The sequence below is a fragment of the Cucumis sativus genome, chromosome 6 (assembly GCF_000004075.3).
Source record: "Cucumis sativus cultivar 9930 chromosome 6, Cucumber_9930_V3, whole genome shotgun sequence".
In the NCBI taxonomy this organism is placed as follows: Eukaryota; Viridiplantae; Streptophyta; class Magnoliopsida; order Cucurbitales; family Cucurbitaceae; genus Cucumis; species Cucumis sativus.
Window position 1 is genome coordinate 1,231,645 of NC_026660.2, and position 17,620 is coordinate 1,249,264.

At 35.4% G+C, this 17,620-nt stretch overlaps 3 protein-coding genes across 4 annotated transcripts; 2 read left to right on the forward strand and 1 right to left on the reverse strand.

The window, feature by feature from the left end:
• Positions 1 to 283: 283 nt before the first annotated feature.
• LOC101203631 (phosphoinositide phospholipase C 6) lies at positions 284 to 5,252 on the forward strand. Its single transcript, XM_004138373.3, has 9 exons — positions 284 to 839; positions 1,714 to 1,910; positions 2,020 to 2,155; positions 2,243 to 2,458; positions 2,853 to 3,076; positions 3,176 to 3,293; positions 3,663 to 3,815; positions 3,896 to 3,982; positions 4,760 to 5,252. Exons 1-9 carry the CDS (start codon positions 507 to 509, stop codon positions 5,054 to 5,056), a joined length of 1,761 nt encoding a protein of 586 aa, XP_004138421.1. The 5' UTR covers positions 284 to 506; the 3' UTR covers positions 5,057 to 5,252.
• A 1,531-nt stretch (positions 5,253 to 6,783) lies between these two features.
• Positions 6,784 to 11,663, forward strand: LOC101216638 (NF-X1-type zinc finger protein NFXL2). The gene is made up of 13 exons (XM_004138515.3): positions 6,784 to 7,971; positions 8,103 to 8,216; positions 8,290 to 8,345; positions 8,598 to 8,664; positions 8,863 to 8,955; positions 9,296 to 9,381; positions 9,484 to 9,646; positions 9,763 to 9,936; positions 10,106 to 10,296; positions 10,396 to 10,477; positions 10,611 to 10,817; positions 11,049 to 11,138; positions 11,226 to 11,663. Exons 1-13 carry the CDS (start codon positions 6,841 to 6,843, stop codon positions 11,382 to 11,384), a joined length of 2,613 nt encoding a protein of 870 aa, XP_004138563.1. The 5' UTR covers positions 6,784 to 6,840; the 3' UTR covers positions 11,385 to 11,663.
• Positions 11,664 to 13,693: 2,030 nt separating this feature from the next.
• LOC101203383 (serine/threonine-protein kinase ppk15) lies at positions 13,694 to 17,357 on the reverse strand. 2 transcript variants are annotated; one of them, XM_011658111.2, is made up of 7 exons: positions 16,806 to 17,357; positions 15,658 to 16,456; positions 15,143 to 15,422; positions 14,886 to 14,993; positions 14,523 to 14,801; positions 14,281 to 14,424; positions 13,694 to 14,190 (listed from the first exon to the last, which is right to left on the reverse strand). In XM_011658111.2, the coding sequence occupies exons 1-7, from the start codon at positions 17,095 to 17,097 to the stop codon at positions 14,014 to 14,016; spliced, it is 2,079 nt and encodes a 692-aa protein (XP_011656413.1). In that variant the 5' UTR covers positions 17,098 to 17,357; the 3' UTR covers positions 13,694 to 14,013. The 2 variants fall into 2 exon arrangements, with proteins under 2 accessions (XP_011656413.1, XP_031743823.1); XM_031887963.1 differs by lacking the exon at positions 16,806 to 17,357 and having other exon boundaries at positions 13,952 to 14,190; positions 15,143 to 15,469; positions 15,658 to 15,796.
• Positions 17,358 to 17,620: the final 263 nt, after the last annotated feature.

Here is a 17,620-nt window from a genome sequence, read left to right on the forward strand (position 1 = left end):
GTATTTATAATAATAATAATTTTCTGAATAGTAATAATGATAATAATTTTCAAGAAAATCCATATTTGAACTATATTGTCAAAGTTTATGGTAAAAATCTAACAGCTAACAAAGAAAAAAAGTGCTTTAAAAAATGAAATAAAAAACTAAGACTGTGACAAAATTTGTATTATTTGGATAAATTTGATTTGATAAAGAAAGAGCGAGAGAACGTTGGTGACATTAATAAATAAAATTGATGGGAGTTGACTCAAATGCAAAAGACAAAAGAATAAACCACATGGGCGGTGAGGAATGGCGCAATATTTCCTTAACAACTTTGATTTATTTCTCTACTCTTGAAAAGTGGACGCGGCCGTGCGATTCACCGTTCAACTCCCCGACAATTTTGCCTTCTTCTCTCTCAACTCAACAATTCTGTCATCCAGGATTGCCTCTCCATTTTTCTCATTCAACCCGGAAACCCCTTTTCGAATTCCTTTCTTTCAACCTCTCATTCATTCGATATGAAAGGTGGATGCAGCAGTTACAAGGTTCTCTGTTTCAGTCGGAAGTTCAAATCCACTGAGGCTGAACCACCCCCCGACGTCAGAAATCTCTTCTCCTCTTTTTCCGATGGCCGAGACTACATGTCGCCCGATCAATTCCTCCGTTTTCTTGTCGATCAACAAGGGGATGTGGAATGTACCCCATCTGAGGCCGACCAGATTCTCCAACAGGTCTTGCACAAGCGACGAAGCTCGGATAATCCCTCTGATGATTTGGTTCAGGGTCTCACCCTTGATGATTTCTTCCACTATCTCTTCATGGATGATTTCAATGGCCCCATTAAAACTCAGGTTTCCTTTCTTTCCCCTTCCTCTGTTGCTTCCTTTGTTTTTACCTATATGTTGCAATAATTTGTTCTGGATAGTGCCTTTGTGGGGGGAAAAAAAATGAATATAAGAATCAGTTCTTATCCATTTCTCGTTCTTTTCTTTGTACAGTTAGCAGCGTAATCAGATTTGAAGGGTAAATTAAAAGTTTAGTGCCTAAGTTTTGTAGGTTGTAAAAAGTTTGTAGCAGGTAACTCATTCATGGTTATATCATCTTGCTTAGCTTCTATTCTTTTGGTTTTTAAATAGGTTTTTTTTTAACTTTTCATATTGTGTCTGGTCATGTGGCGAGCTAATTTGAGTGTTATACCTTTTAGAAACTTTTCAAATTACAATGTAAGTAAATAACTCTGAATATTCATCACCATATTTATAATTTAGCCTTTTGGCTATAAACTAATGCAACGAACTCTGTGATAGGAATGTTACTAAGATAATATTAGTAATTAATGAAGGAGTTTATTATGCTATTGGGTTATAAGTGGAGGAGGAAAGGAAGGGATTTTTCAGATGATTTTAGGATTGAGTTAGTTTACAGAGATGTGAGGTTCCAAATACATTGAATGCTTGGGTTATCTTCTAACTTCTATCTTTTGTTTTTCATTTTTATCTTTTAGTTCTGTTTGGATCATACCACTCTATAACTATGATAGAATTTTAAAGAACTTTATCATGTCAAGTTACTCGGAGAGTATAACAAGATGATAAATGCGGTTAGACAATTGGTTGAAGATGATTAGATTGTCAATTCAATAGGTTGCTTATTGCAACAATCCAATTGCAATGAACATCATTTGCATACAGTCAGTAATGCTTGTAATAACAATACTTTTCACAGGTACATCATGATATGAGTGCTCCATTGTCACATTATTTCATATATACAGGGCACAACTCTTACCTTACAGGGAATCAACTTAGTAGTGATTGTAGCGATGCTCCCATCATAAAAGGTTTGAAGAGTGGGTTGCGGGTAGTTGAGCTTGATTTATGGCCAAATTCAGCAAAAGATGATGTTCATGTTCTTCATGGAAGGTACTAGCAGATCATTCAATATCATCAAGTCAACTAATGAAATTATTAGCCGATGTTAAAATTTAAAAGAGGAAATCACTGGACAGAACCATTTTGTGGATGACTGTAGGACTTTAACCAGCCCCGTGACACTCTTGAAGTGTTTGAAGTCTATAAAAGAACATGCTTTTGAGAAATCTCCATATCCTGTTATTATAACTCTTGAAGATCATCTTACTCCTAGCCTTCAAGCTAAAGTTGCAGAGGTTTTCTTTCCTACTCAAAATAATTGTCTTTACTTTTGGTTAAAGATTTTATGCTTCTTGTTTCCTCACCCTCTGAATTACTTGCAGATGGTGACTGGAATATTTGGAGATACATTGTTCTATCCTCAGGCAGCGAGCTTGTCAGAATTCCCTTCTCCAGAATCCCTAAAATATAGAATAATTATTTCAACAAAGCCACCAAAAGAGTACCTTGAAAAGGACAAGGTTTTAAGTGATGGAAAAGAGTCATCTGAAGAGGAAACGTCAGGATTGGAGACTCCAGATCTCGAAGCTGAAGAGCAGGTGATTGAGGAATGAAAGACAAGATACCTTCTAATAAAAACACTCATGAAATACAAAGAACACTAAGGAGAAACTTTTATACTATAATATCAAAGAAGAAACTATAGTGTACCATATCCTTTTGAAGGAGGAATATTCTTTCCCTAATTACTCAATGGAAATCACATAAAGTTATTCATACCTTGTTCCCAACCCACTTACTCTATAGTCTATTTATAACTAGAAGCTCTAGCAAACTTACTCTCTACTTATTAATGTGACCCTTCTAATAACCGAACAAATATTTAGACTAATAATAATAATCTTACTATTTCCAAAACTAGGGGTCTTACAACATATTGTTTCTTATACTGAAGTACATACTGGGTTGATTGACACTTTTCATTGATGACAGAGCGAAAGTGATCAAGATGATGACGAAAGCATAGTAGGCGAGTTAAAAACGTTCCAACAAGGTGCTCTCGAGTACAAACGTCTAATTACAATCCATGCAGGAAAACCAAAGGGTGGCTGCTTAAAGGATGCATTGAACGTACAAGGTGACAAGGTCAGGCGCCTTAGCTTGAGTGAGCAGGGACTTGAAAAGGCCGTAGTCTCTAGTGGATCTGATGTTGTAAGGTAACTATTCAACTTATAACGTGTAAGAGATTTGTTTCTTCATAAAAAACTTCCTTTACTTTTGCTGGTGATTGATACTTATAGTTGTGTGATCTTTAGGTTTACCCAGAGGAATATCTTGAGAGTTTACCCAAAAGGAACACGTGTCACGTCCTCAAATTTCAGGCCAAATATTGGGTGGACACATGGAGCTCAGATGGTAGCTTTAAACATGCAGGTGCTGATTGACCTCTTGACATTTTTTCTCTTTACATTCTTTTGACCAAGATTGTTTTACTGGTAGCATCTAGTAAGGAAATGCATTACACAACTTAAAATTATTATGCTGCATGCAAACCAGATATATCTTTTGCACCAAGAAAAAAGAACAGTTCTCTGAATGAGTTCAAATGTTGAATTAAGGTTACAATTGTTACAATCTTACATGATAATTAGGCCATGAATCGATAATTTTAAACAAAATTTCTTATAAATCTATGTTCTTTGCAACAGAAATACAATTAACTGTTTTGTTTGATATCGCTCACTATTTGTTCAACCTGTAAGGAATGATCCAATGAAGCACCTGTTTATTTTCCTTCGACAGGGCTACGGGAGATCATTGTGGTTGATGCATGGGATGTTTAGAGCCAATGGAGGGTGTGGTTACTTGAAAAAACCAGACTTTCTATTACTTAAAGGCCCACAAAATGAGGTCTTTGATCCCAAGAGACCTTTAACAGTGAAGGAAACATTAAAAGTAAGCTAATTGTGTTGGTTTTTAATTAAATTTGGTTTTCCCTTGGCATCAGTTTTAACCTTCATGTTATTATCCAACAGGTAACTGTATATTTGGGAGATGGATGGAGCTCTGACTTTAGTCAAACGCATTTTGATAACTACTCCCCACCAGACTTCTACACAAAGGTTAGTGCTGACAATTTATTCCTCCCACCAACGTGACTTTTTCACCATCTTCTGTTGGAATTTGCTAATTCTGGAATAACGCAGAATTCAACCAAGGATGTCAAGATTTATATAACCAAGTGCATTAATATAATAGCTTAGAAGAATAGAAGATGTCAAACATATCCCTCTTACGAGTTCTCACCATTGTTTTATCTTTCTTAATTTAACATCTAAATTCTTGCCCAAATTACAAAAACAAAAATGAAACTAGATACTACTTTCTTTAGTTTTAAGATTGACATGAATTTTGAAAAAATTGCTAGAAAGTAGACAACTGAGGTGAAAAGTATTGTTATAAACTTCATTTTCAAAAACAAAAAAATAAAGTCTCATTTGGTACCTGTAAATAACGGGTCAAATGCGTTGTCAGGTGAGATTAGTCGATGTTGAAATAAGCTGGCCCGAATAGACACGGACATGAAAAAGAATTAAGTCCAATTTTTTAAAACTAATAGAAGTAGTTTTAAAAACTTGTTTTTATTTTTGAAACTTAGCTAAGAATTCAAGACTTTTACTCAAAGAAAGATAAAAATCGTCGTAAAAAATTGAGAGAAATTAGACTTGACTTTTCCAAACAAAAAGACCAACAACCAAATAGTTACAAAAAGAAGTGTAAATAATTATTAAATGAGACCTTAATAATCCAAACTTCAAGTAAGCCTGAGAGATACCTCCTCCAAAGTCTCAACCTAGAGCTGGTTTAGACTGAAGGTATGAATGTGGAATGAATGGCAGATTCGAATAGTTGGGGTGCCAGCAGATGCAGTGAAGAAGAAGACAAAGGTTGTTGAGAACAATTGGGTGCCAGTATGGAACGAAGAGTTCAAGTTTCCGTTGACAGTTCCAGAGCTTGGTTTGTTGCAAATTGAAGTTCGAGATTTCGACAGGTCAGAGAAGGATGACTTTGGTGGGCAGACATGTTTGCCAATATCAGAGCTCAAGCCTGGGATTCGTGCTGTCCCTCTTTACGACAAGAAGGGTGAGAAATTCAAGTCTGTGAGGCTTCTTATGCGCTTCCAGTTTTTGTATTAAATAAACAAATGATTCCTTCCATTTTTGTTCAATTACAAGTGTTATTACTTATTATAGCTGCCTGCCTCACTACCTCTGGCCTTCTTTGGCTACTGGATTTTTCTTTTGAACTGCTGCCACTCTCTTTCGTGGAATTAACAAAATTAATTTCTCGTTTGTTTAAATGCTAATAAAAATGTCGGTTTTCAAGTCAAAATCGTTATAGTATATAATTGATAATATACAATGTTTACGGTTGGATCTTGTCTGCTTTGGGCTCTGCTGCGGGTCTCTGGTAGCTTTCATCTCTTATCCACTTCCTGCAGTCTGCTCTCTAGATATTCCGAGCGAACTTGTGCAAGAGATGTGTTATGTTGACATTCAAATGTTTAAGTTAGTACAAGAAGTGGCTAAGTCAGCTAAGTAGAAAAGAAGTAATATCAATTTTTTTTTTTTGAGATTACTTACTCTTCTTTCTTGAGTGCTCGAATGAAGCTATTTATAAGTTTGTCTTTTGATGCATGTCTCTAGTTATGTGCAACGGTGATAGTATTGAAGACGTTTCAAATGTTTGAGATAGTAGGGTGTTGGCTAGGTTATTTGTTGATATATATTACTTGACTTGACTGGTCAGTCTAAATCTCATAATTGAACTAGCCTTCTTATTGAGACTCGAACTCATAGGAAAGAAAAATTATGGGATGAAATCAAATATGCATGACAAAAGTGATAGAAGGTTGTCTTTTAAGTCACATTTGAATGTCAAAACATGCATGCGTGCATTAAACATAATTACTTTAAGCTAAATTCCATGAGTAACACAGTGACTTTATTGTTGCTTAAAAGGAACCCAATTATAATTTCAATAAAATGGATATCTTGTTTCAACCCAAAGCCCTAAGAGCTCTAGAGAATTACCATTAAACATGACCATGATTAACGTTAGTAAGCTCTACATGACTCGTCAAAGAAAAGTGACTCTACATAGCAAGTATGACATTACACGAATAGTAATAGTGATATCGATACTCACGTCCTCATTCAAACATGACATCAAAATTCACCTTAAAAGAACCAAATGGGGATGACAAATGACAAGAGGATAATACTACAATCCACTATGTCAAGAATGAAAGGGATTGACAAAAAAAGTAATCTTTCAATATTTTAAAAAAAAGAAAACATAATAAAAAAAGACATATATAAATTTGTCCACCTCTTGAGAGTATGGACAAAAATGTACAATATTAATAACTTTCTCTGCCAAACATATATCCTTCATTTGAATTTCATTTTTTTCTTAAAAAGAAACACGTTTAACCTCAAGCGAAGAGTTATGGTTAGACCATTATCTTAACCATTTCAAAACTATTGAGCAAAGCATCAACTTCAAGTAGGACTATATCCTAATTTTTTTTGATAAACTTGCAACCACATAGAAACTACACGACATTGGTGATCCCGTCACAATATACCCAACGCCACCTCTTCCTTTCTCCTTCAACCAAGATGCATTGACATAGACCAACAAGAGGAGAGGAAGTAAAACACCTCCCAAAGCAATGAGAACCAATTTTAATTTTTTATTTTTAACAAAATAGTGAGTTAAACCCTAGACCTAAAATTAACTTTAAAATTGAGGTAATGTTAAATGTTACACTTATTTATTCTCAAATTCTGAATTCAATTTATTCACTTTGCAATCATATGGAAAGAGAGGGGAGGGCTATATAAGTATCTCCAATTGAATAAATAAAACTAAAAAGTACACAATCCATTGTGCAAAATTTCCCCCACTCTTAACGATGATCTCAACCCACGACCATCGGCGGACCACCTCTGACTCTGATTCTAATTCCGACGATGACAACGGCGGATCTGAATCCCTCCGCCATCTCGATCTCTCCGATTCCATTTTCAAGGCCTATTTCGAATTCACCGGCCGATCTACTACAACCGCCGACCTCTCTAAGATCCAATCCTTCCTCACTTCCTCCTCCTCTGGCGCATTGTCTTGCTTGATATGCCTCGAACGTATCAGGCTCTCCGACCCCACCTGGTCCTGTTCTTCTCTCTGTTTTGCTGTCTTTCATCTCTTCTGCATTCAGAGTTGGGCTCGCCAAGCTTCCGACCTAGCCGCTGCTCGAGCTGCCACACGCTCTCTCATCTCCCCCGATAAGCCCGATGAACACTCTGTTTGGAACTGCCCCAAATGCAGAGTCGAGTATTCCAAATCTTCAATTCCTAAGAGGTACTTCTGTTTCTGTGGGAAATTGGAAAATCCACCAAGCGATGATCCATGGATTTTACCCCATTCATGTGGTGAGGTGTGCGGTAGGCCATTGAAACATAACTGTGGTCATCATTGCTTGCTCTTGTGCCACCCCGGGCCTTGCCCCTCATGTCCAAAGATAGTGCAAGCTAGTTGCTATTGTGGGTCTGTTCGGGACGCTCGCCGATGTGGGTTTAAGAATTTTTCTTGTAACAATGTCTGTTCGAAAGTGTTGGATTGCGGTAGGCATAAGTGTGCGGAGATTTGTCATGAGGGTTCTTGTCCGCCGTGTCGAATTCAGGGTGTATTTAAATGTCAATGTGGGAAGACTGAGGAGAAGAGGGAATGCTGGGATCGGAGTTTTAGGTGCGAGGATGAGTGCAATAAACTGTTGGGATGTGGGAAACATTCTTGCAATAAAGGGTGTCATTCCGGAGAATGTGGGCAGTGTCCATTTAAAGGGAAAAGAACCTGCCCTTGTGGGAAAAAAGCGTATGAAGGAATGCCTTGTGATGTTGCTGTGCCATTGTGTGGGGCTACATGTGATAAGATGCTTGCTTGTGGCCTCCATAGGTGTCCAGAGCGATGCCACCGCGGCCCATGTATTGGTACTTGCAGGATTGTTGTCTTCAAGTCTTGCAGGTGTGGAAGCTTGAGGAAAGAGGTAACTTTTTCTTTTCAAATTTTCTGTTATTTACTTTTAAATGCATTTGAAATTGATTGAAATGAACTATAATTTTAATGATCAATGAATTTGGAGATGGTAAAGTTAAAATGTAACTAAGTCTAGAGTAGATTCCTTGTTATCAAGATTTAGCATGTGAGAGGAAGTGCAACAGAATGCGAGACTGTGGACGCCATGCTTGTAGACGTCGCTGCTGTGATGGTGACTGCCCTCCCTGCTCAGAGGTGCCTATTACTGTCTTGGGATTTTACATTCAGTTCTGCATCTCTGAGGATTATTAACCTTTCATAATTTTAGATTTGTGGCAGAAGGCTACGATGTAAGAACCACAAATGTCCGTCCCCATGTCATAGGTATGTCATTGTTATCTTTATATGTTATGATTGTTTAGAGTACTAATATGTTCATGATGTTTGGAAGACCATTTTGAATTACTTTTTCATCTGAAAGAGATATGCTCCCTTAACAAATTAATTACTTCCTAGAAATGAATTAGAGCTTTATTAATGGCTGAAGCTTAATCATGAAGCTCTTTCTAATGATTCTTCTTCTGTATATTATTTTGATTGATGATCTTTTTGAAAATAATCAATTTGGTACTGCAGAGGTCCTTGTGCTCCTTGTCCAGTGATGGTAACGATATCATGTGCATGTGGTGAGACACACTTTGAGGTGAAATGTTGGTTCTTTAATTTTCATACCAAGTGATATATGATATCCTATTTCATTTTATACTATATTGTTATCTTCTTGGGTGAATTATATTTAACTTGGAGCTGAAATAATGAAATCTAAGTTCGTGCGTAATTTTCTTTTACAACAATCTATTCGATCAATAATTGAGATGTTTTGCATTGCTAACTAAATTAGGTTCCTTGTGGAACTGAGATGGATCAGAAGCCTCCAAAATGTCCTAAACGGTGTCCTGTCTCACCTCTATGCAATCATAGATTAAGTCAAAAGGTAATTTTGTGCTTCAAATATGACTTGATTTCTTGCTATTTGTGTTTTACTGTCGAATCTGATTAGAATATAAATAACTCACCATCATTTCTCACATGATATTTGTATTGCCAATGCTACAATATTACTTGACTTCTATATTCTAGAACCTGATATGCACTCTGCATGGTTGAATAGTTGGTTGGGGTTCAAATCCACATCAACATACTTTGTAATTTTGCATTTTCTTTTTTCCTTTCTGAAAAATCACAGCTTTTATGGATGAATGAAGTATCAGTTATCTCCCATATCTTTAAGGAAATGATTTTTTTTTCTTGACAATTTAAATGTCTTTATTCAGCCACACAAATGTCACTACGGAGCTTGTCCCCCTTGTCGAAGAATTTGTGAGGAAGAATATTCATGTGGGCATAAATGCCAATTAAGGTTAGCAAAATGCTTTGATGCATAAATCTTTTCTTTGGACAATGATTGAGGTAAGATGTGATTTTCTTCTTTTAACCTTTTTATCTCCCTTCCTTCATTTAGATGCCATGGTCCCAAGCCTCCTCCAAAACCAGAGTTTACATTGAAACCAAAGAAAAAGAAGGGGTTTCATCCAGAGGAACCTGCCCCTGGTTCTCTATGTCCTCCGTGCCCAGAATTAGTGTGGAGACCATGCATAGGTCAACACATTGGTGCTGATAGAATGGTCAGTTGTAGGTTCCAAGGAGTTTTAAATTTTAACTTGAACACTTTCTTGCAAGTTCCCTTTGAATTGATTTTAATAACCCCATTGCCTTTTTGTTTTAAATTTCTTTTCCTCAGATGGTTTGCTCAAACAGTACACAATTTTCTTGCGATAATTTGTGTGGAAATCCTCTTCCCTGTACAAATCATTATTGTACAAAAACTTGCCATGCACTCAAGAGCCAACATCCATCACCATCCCTTCGAGACTTGAGTGAGCCATGCGAAAAGTGTAATCTTCCTTGTGAAAAGGTTGGCATCATCACTTTTGATATATTGTGTGATCTTCTGTTTTTCCCTTTCTTCACCTTTGACGTGGAAGTCTACATAGTTTTTTTTTCACAACACGAAAGCTTTACAACTTTATCGTCTTATATTACAATAATTAGTTTTCTTCAATCCTCAAAATTTATTTTCCTAGGAGAGGAAGCCTAAATGTGCACATCCATGTCCCTTAAAATGCCATCCTGGAGATTGTCCTCCCTGCAAAGTGCTTTTAAAACGTTCATGCCACTGCGGTTCAATGGTCCATGTTTTTGAGTGTATGTATTACATTAGTCTGTCTCTGGAAGAGCAAATAACTATACGATCGTGCAGTGGACCTTGCCACAGGTAGTCAATGATACTATTTCTTGTTGGTGATAATTTGCTTTTTCGTTTTCCTTAATAAAGAAACAAATCTTAAAAACATTGGGGTGTTTGCCATTGCAGAAAATTGCCTTATTGCACACATCTGTGTCCGGAAACTTGTCATCCTGGGGACTGCCCATCCCCAGAGAACTGTTCAAAAAAGGTATAGGCTCACATCTTTCATCTTTTGCTGAACACTAATGACAAGGATCTATTTATATAAATATTTTATAACTATGCGTGCACAATGTTACCTTAACAACATTCATCCAAATTGTATTTGAAATCTTTCAAAGGTTACTGTTCGTTGTGGATGCCAAACCCTGAAAAAGGAGTGGCTGTGCAAGGATGTGCAAGCAGCTTATCGCAAAGCAGAACGTGACCCAAAAGACATACCGAAAACCCAATTTGGATATGGACTTCTACCTTGTGGTTCTGATTGCAAGAGTAAATTACAGGCTGTTGAGTCGGAATTAACTCAAAGGAAACCTGAAGTCAACGGGGTAATGTCTTTCATACCAGTACAGAAGTTTTGTATTTGACTTCTAAATGTATGTTCCAGTTTTCTCTAAAAAAATTAGTTTGGGAAAGAATCCACGCAGTGAACCGTTGAAATAATAAAAGCTCCGATGGTTTTACTTTTAGTATAGATTTATTTATTTTTTTAGTATTAAGTAAATGCAATGGCCCATTACTGATTCCAATTCCAATACAATCAATTACTTGGATTAAAGGTGAAGGAGCCTGACACCAAGAAGCAAGCATCAAAACGAAAAAGAAGGCGCGACTCGGCTCAGCAAGTTAAGCAGATCTCGAGACTACAGGTACTCTCTTTAACCTAGTTCTGGACAAAATGGATAACATCTGTAGTTCGTTTCTTACTTGGTTCAACTGGAAATCCTTGTGTACAGAAATTCTTTGCTGCCTTGAAGTATATTCTTCTAATAATCGTTGTCTTGATCGCTGTCGTCATGATATCCTTGTATGGTTATAAGGGGCTATTATGGCTAAATGATTGGATGAATGAAGTTGAAAATCAAAGACCGAGAAGGAGATACCCTCGAATCTAATGTTTGAAGGTCCTTTCTATCCTTTAAGTCTTCCATCCCAGGAAAAAGTATACTTGCTCTGTTTAGATCACAAGAACTTTACATATTTGAGTTTGTAAAGTAGATAGTAGCACGATTTATTTATCTGTTTCTAAACATTCTTTAGCTTTTCTTTGTGGAAAAGCTTTGTAGCAGAGCTCTGTAATAAAATTTTATGAGTTCTTTAATGGCTCTGTAAACTTTGATATGAGACACAATAATATAACTTTCCCCCTTTATGATCATGGGTTTTGAAATAAATTTCAAACCTGAAGGGTTGTTTGTGGTTTAAATTACAATTGAATCAAGCCTCACATTTAAGGATACTTTTTATAACTAAATAAAAAACAAGAAAGAAAATTTCTTAAGTTTTATTTAACTTCAATCTATCTTTTAACTCTCAAGGTTACTTCAATAAAGTAACACACGAACAAACAAAAGTCTTCTTTTTTCTAAACAAAAGTTATACATGCTTCCTAATAATTCAAATACTGAATGAAAATTTTAGTTTTAAGTGTATATTTACACGATTGGTTCGATTTGATTTTCAAATCCAATCTAAATTAATAGTTTTTTTGTTCTCCAAATACAAATCAAGATGTTCAATTTGATACTTAAAACCAATATAAGAATAATCAAGAAGTTCAATTTATACTTAAAAACCGAACCAAACCAATATACGAATGATCGCTTTGGATTGGTTTGATCTTTGTGTTATCTAGATTTTTGTATCATTTCTAATATCACTCTCTATCAATGATAAAATATAAGTCTTTGGTATATTTTGTAAATATTTTTTTTCATATTTTTTCCTTTTGCGATATCGAAATTTAAACACATTTTTCTTATCATTTCTTTTAACTTTTTTTTCTTCTTCCGTTGAGAAATTCTTAACTCCATTTTAATAGCAATTTAAAAAAAATGTTAATTCTCAAGTTGATGAAGGAATTATATTCAATTTCTTAATTAGGCAACTCATTATTTGAACGTTGCAAACCCAATTAAAGAAACTCAAAATCAATCAAATTATTGTACTAACACCAACCATAGCAATCACTTCAAATTTAAGCAAACATTAAATATTAAATATTAATAATAATAATAATAACAATAATAATTAAATAATTAAATTAGAAAAACAAAAACATCCTGTAATTAATTACCTTAAATTTATTTCAACACCAGTGTGGTTGGTTGAGGTCATAATATTAAATTTGCACTGATACGTTGATATTTTTTGCATTTCAATAAATTTGATATCGACAAGAGATGAATCGAAAAATATCGTTAAAAAATTTGCAAAAAATAAAAAGATCATTAATATAAATAATAGACATCCTTAGTTATTTAAAAATTATAAAAATTTTGTTTTGATTTTTTTGATGGAATTTTTCAAGAATAATAAAATTACAAACTATTTACATAAAAAAAAGAAACCAAAAACAAAAACTCACTACACTTAGAATTTACTACAAAGTGTAAATAGTTTGTCCATTACAATTTTCCTTTCTTGTTTTTACAATTTTTCTAGAAATATCTGGAGATATATAGTTGCAAATACAACCATTGAATTTGAAATAATTAAGTATATAACAACATTTTTAAAGAATTGTAAATATATAAAATCTGTCCAAATCTAATCAACATTATTATTCTTAAAATTGTTAAGCATAGTAAATATCAAATATTTAATGAATGAATATGTTTAAGCAAATATTGGTAGAAGTAAGAGGTTGATATTTGAAGAGAGGGTGAGGTGCAGTGGTGATTGGCATTGCTACTTCCAAAAAGTTATCCAATAATGGAAGAACCCACCATTGCTTTTATGCTATTTTGACTTATATTGTGTGCTCATAGTTTTCAGAGTCAAAATCTGCCAAACACTAATATGAATCCAATTTTGAACCAAAATCACATGCAAACCTCTTCCTTCCCACTTAGCACCTGCCAACCATTTATTCCCTCAAATTTACATATCCGTCTTCTCACTTTCTTCCAACTTTTCAATCAATTTATTGATTTTAGCTTATGCTTACAAATATAATTGGGTAGTGTAAAAGGGTTGCATCTTTCATTACACAATTATTAAATGTAAATAGTTGTAGTTTGTTACAACCCTTTAATTCCTCTTCTAGTTATGGATGAGGAATATGATGATGTAGTAGGTCTTTAATGAATTGTAGTGAATAAATATACTACATTCTTGAAATGGCAATTAAGCTCTTGATTTTCTAATATTGTTATATCATCTAATACAAAAGGTTTGGTTCCTTAATTAAAACACAAAAAAGTAAAACAAAAACCAAAACTTTCATTTCTCTATCACAAAATTGATATAAGTTTCAAACAACTCTACCTCTTTTTTTTTCCATAAATTTACAAAAAAAAAAAAAAAAAAAAAAAAAAAAGAAGAGGAGGGCTCAATCTATACTCAACAAAAACACAAATATACAAATTCAAGAACCTCCATGCATATACATGTATGTAAAAAGCAAAACCAGAAACCAATTCTTTTTTCTCTTTTTCTTTTCTTGCCCTCTTTTTATTACTTTTCTTTAATTTATTTGATGAGTAATGAATAATTTTTCAAAAAAAATTAATGACAATATGGTTATTCATACGACTGCGAAAGCCATGGATGTGCGAGAGCTTCCTTCGCAGTTGGTCGTCTTTCTGGATTGATCTCAAGCAAGCTTGTAAGGAAATCAATGAACCCCAGGTCGAAAACTTGCAGATGATCCTCCAAGGAAGACTCTTCAGGGATGATAAATTCCATTTGATCAGTTTCCTGCAATGGAAATTCTCAAATATTATCAATTTTCTTTGGATGAAACAAAACATTATGGCTCAACATTTCCAAAGGGAATCTGAAACCAACCTCATTTATATAAAACAGATCATATTCTTTAGTGAAGTATTTGTGCGTCTCCTGTCCTTTAAGGAGCATCTCCAGGTCGATGGGACCGAACAATCCGATCATGCGTGCAAGGATCATTACAACTGCATTGTTTGGAAACAATACCTGGGAAAGAACATAGCAGATAAGTAAATAAAATGTATAAACTTGATCGGTTTTGCTCGAAATGGAGTTTTATCTGGATATGAGAAAGAAAAGCTTACTTCTCCAGACCATAGCTCAGCTAATATACAACCGAGGGACCACAAATCAATCTTTGGATTGTATGGGAGACCCAGCATTACTTCGGGAGCTCTATATGATCGAGACTGAACGTATAAGCACAAGTTATCTGATTGAAAGCAACTGCTTCCAAGGTCGATAACCTTAATCTCGCACCGTTTGTAACTTTTAATAAGAATGTTTTCTGGCTTTAGATCACAGTGAATGATTCCTAAATGATGCAAGAACTCCAATGCCTCCAAACATTGGCGTGTGATAACCTGTCGAGAGAAAATCGGTAGACTTTAATTCTAAGTTTTTAACTCGAGAAATCACAGTGTCGTTCTAGCCTTAAATGAACATACCTGCAACCTACGGAATGTAAAATAAGCATCTCCACCAGATTCTTGATTGAACTTTTGAAATTCGTACAAGTTTGCTCGAAGTAGCTCACAAACAATGAAGAGATGTTCCTGTCAAATTACAATTAAATGAATGAGTGAGCATGGTTAAAAAATACTCAAAGTTCGTATAAAGGGAAGGAATAGCTTGCATAGATGTTAGAAGAACTAAACCAACTCGAATTTTCCAAGGGAGTATGAGGGCAACAGATGAAACAGACCTGATGATAAAAGTAGTCATAAAGCCGTAAAATGTGGCACTGATCTGCAGGGTCATGTTTGTTGACAAGCTTTAGAAGTTTGATTTCATCTAAGCTCTGATCGAAAAACTCTTTGTCATTTTTAATGATCTTTAGGCAAACGTCTACTCCCATATGAAGATCATGTGCTCGAACAACTCTACTAAAAGCAGCCGATCCTAGGTATTCGGTTACATAGTATCTGCCTGCAAGGACTGTATTTAGCACAATAGGCAAATCCTTGCTCTCTTCAAATCCAGTCCTGTAGATTGCATAATACATGAGAACAACTCATTGCAACATATCAACCTGCAACACACAAGCTTTAAATATCTATCAAAGCAGAGAGTAGAAAGTGAAGATTTTTGCGACAAATCTCACTTCACTTGAATTAAACAACTTCTATCACCATTTTAAAATGTAAGAGCAATCAACTGCCTAATCATTTAAACATTGTTTCTCAACATATGGGAAATTTCTACAAAAATGTAGCCAACCTGTTCTTTCTATGTATAATTCTCAGATCAAATACTTCAAATTCATCATCGTTAGTGTAATACATCGGGAGCTCATCGTCAGCAGCAGCACCATCTCCTGATTCAGATTCATTGGTTTCCTCCTCTACTTCTCCATGAGTATCAACTTTAAAGCTGTCGGCTGCATTAAGTAAATAACTTTTCTCAAGGATCTTATTTTGGGAGTCATTGTGATCTTCAAATCCTTCGATGAAGTTAGAAGTTGAATATATATCAGTTGAAGAATTACGTTGAGGAACCAAATCACAGTTAGCGGCAATGTCCTTAACTACATTCAACTGGAAATCATTTGAATCCATTTCATTAAAACTGGGATTCAAATAATTACAATCTGCAGACTTCTTGTTATAAAACTCTTCATTAGCAACACAGCATTTACAAAAAGGAACAGAACCCTCAGAGAGCCCCACAAAGCTTCCTTCAAGTTGCTTGTATCTATCGACACCGTAAGGATGGTCTGCAACCTCAATCAAACTTTCATCACTCAATGGAGCTGAATGACAAAGGATCGACTTTGCCGGAGCTGACAAACTACTATATTGCTCGTCACTCTCGGTAGTCATTATAAACTTATCCTCACTTGGGCAGCCAAAGAAATCCTGACCCTCAAAAGAAGGTGTCATGAAATTCACATCCTCTTTCTCATCATACCAAAGCAGGTCATTCTGCAAATCAAATTCATGGTAATCACGCGCCGTATCGAACTGGGAGGCAATATCTGAAGAAGAATCTGAAGGAATGCCGTAAGGATTGATGAATTCTGCAACAGTAAAGGGTTTCTGAGAAATCTATACCCAAACAGAACACAAAGATCCCAATCGTGACATAAGATCATGGGGTTTCGTATTTTGACAATGAAAGCAAGTAATCAAGAACACTAAGAAATTATTCTCTCTCACCCATCAGTTCAAACCCCATTTCTCAAACCTTGGATCAAACAACAGAGGAAAGCAAAGCAAGATACTGTTTCTACTTTCTACTTCCAACTCAATACTAAGACAACTTGAAGAAACTATCAGAATTTCTTAAACAAGCAAAGAATCTTATAATTAAGCTCATGAACATCCGTCAAAACTTAAAATCTGACCCAATTCGATTAAAATCATTACCAGAGGAGCAAACATCAGAAGTAGAAGATCTCAAGCTAACAAACTCATCGTCAGAGGAAACAGAGTTCGATCCAGAACGATCGTCGACGTCAGCAAGAGCCGCAAACTTCCGGGAAGTAGACGGAATTCGGACCGGAGGTGGAGCAGGAACCATAGGAAAGAAGAATTTCTCAAAATCAAAAGAACCCAACTCGGATTTTTCAACCACATCCCTTTTGAGAGCTGACTCTGCTTCTGCAAACCCATTTTTCTTCAGAAAATCAAGCACTGCTTCCACGTCTGAACCCGCCATGGATGAGCAAGCTCAAAATTGGAGAGAAATGGATGGTGGGGGTATGAGAGAGACGACTCAAAATGGTAATTCAGAAGATTTGGATTAGTAAAAGTGGAAAATTTTTTGGGTCGACTCGGAGTTTGCATGCTGGAGAGAAATCTCTCTGTCTCTCTCTCTCTCTCCCTCCCCCACTCTCTCCCTTTTTTCTTTTTCTTTTACAATGTTCTGTGAAATTGAAGCGATCAAAGAGGCGATGCTGATTTACAGAGTACCAACTTTGAAAAGTGATTAGCCTTGGGTTTTTATGGGGTTTTGATTGCTGGGTCCAAATTCATTATCCATCGTATGATTTTCCACGTGGCCAAATCATAACCTTACATGCCTAATGCTTGTTCTTATTTTTTTATCGACAAGATTTAGTAGTCGTTGGGGACCGAATTTATTTTAACTTTTCCATTCCCTTTTTCTTCTTCTTTTTTTGATTCTTCATCTTTAAATTATATATATATATATATATATATATATATATATTAGTATTTTA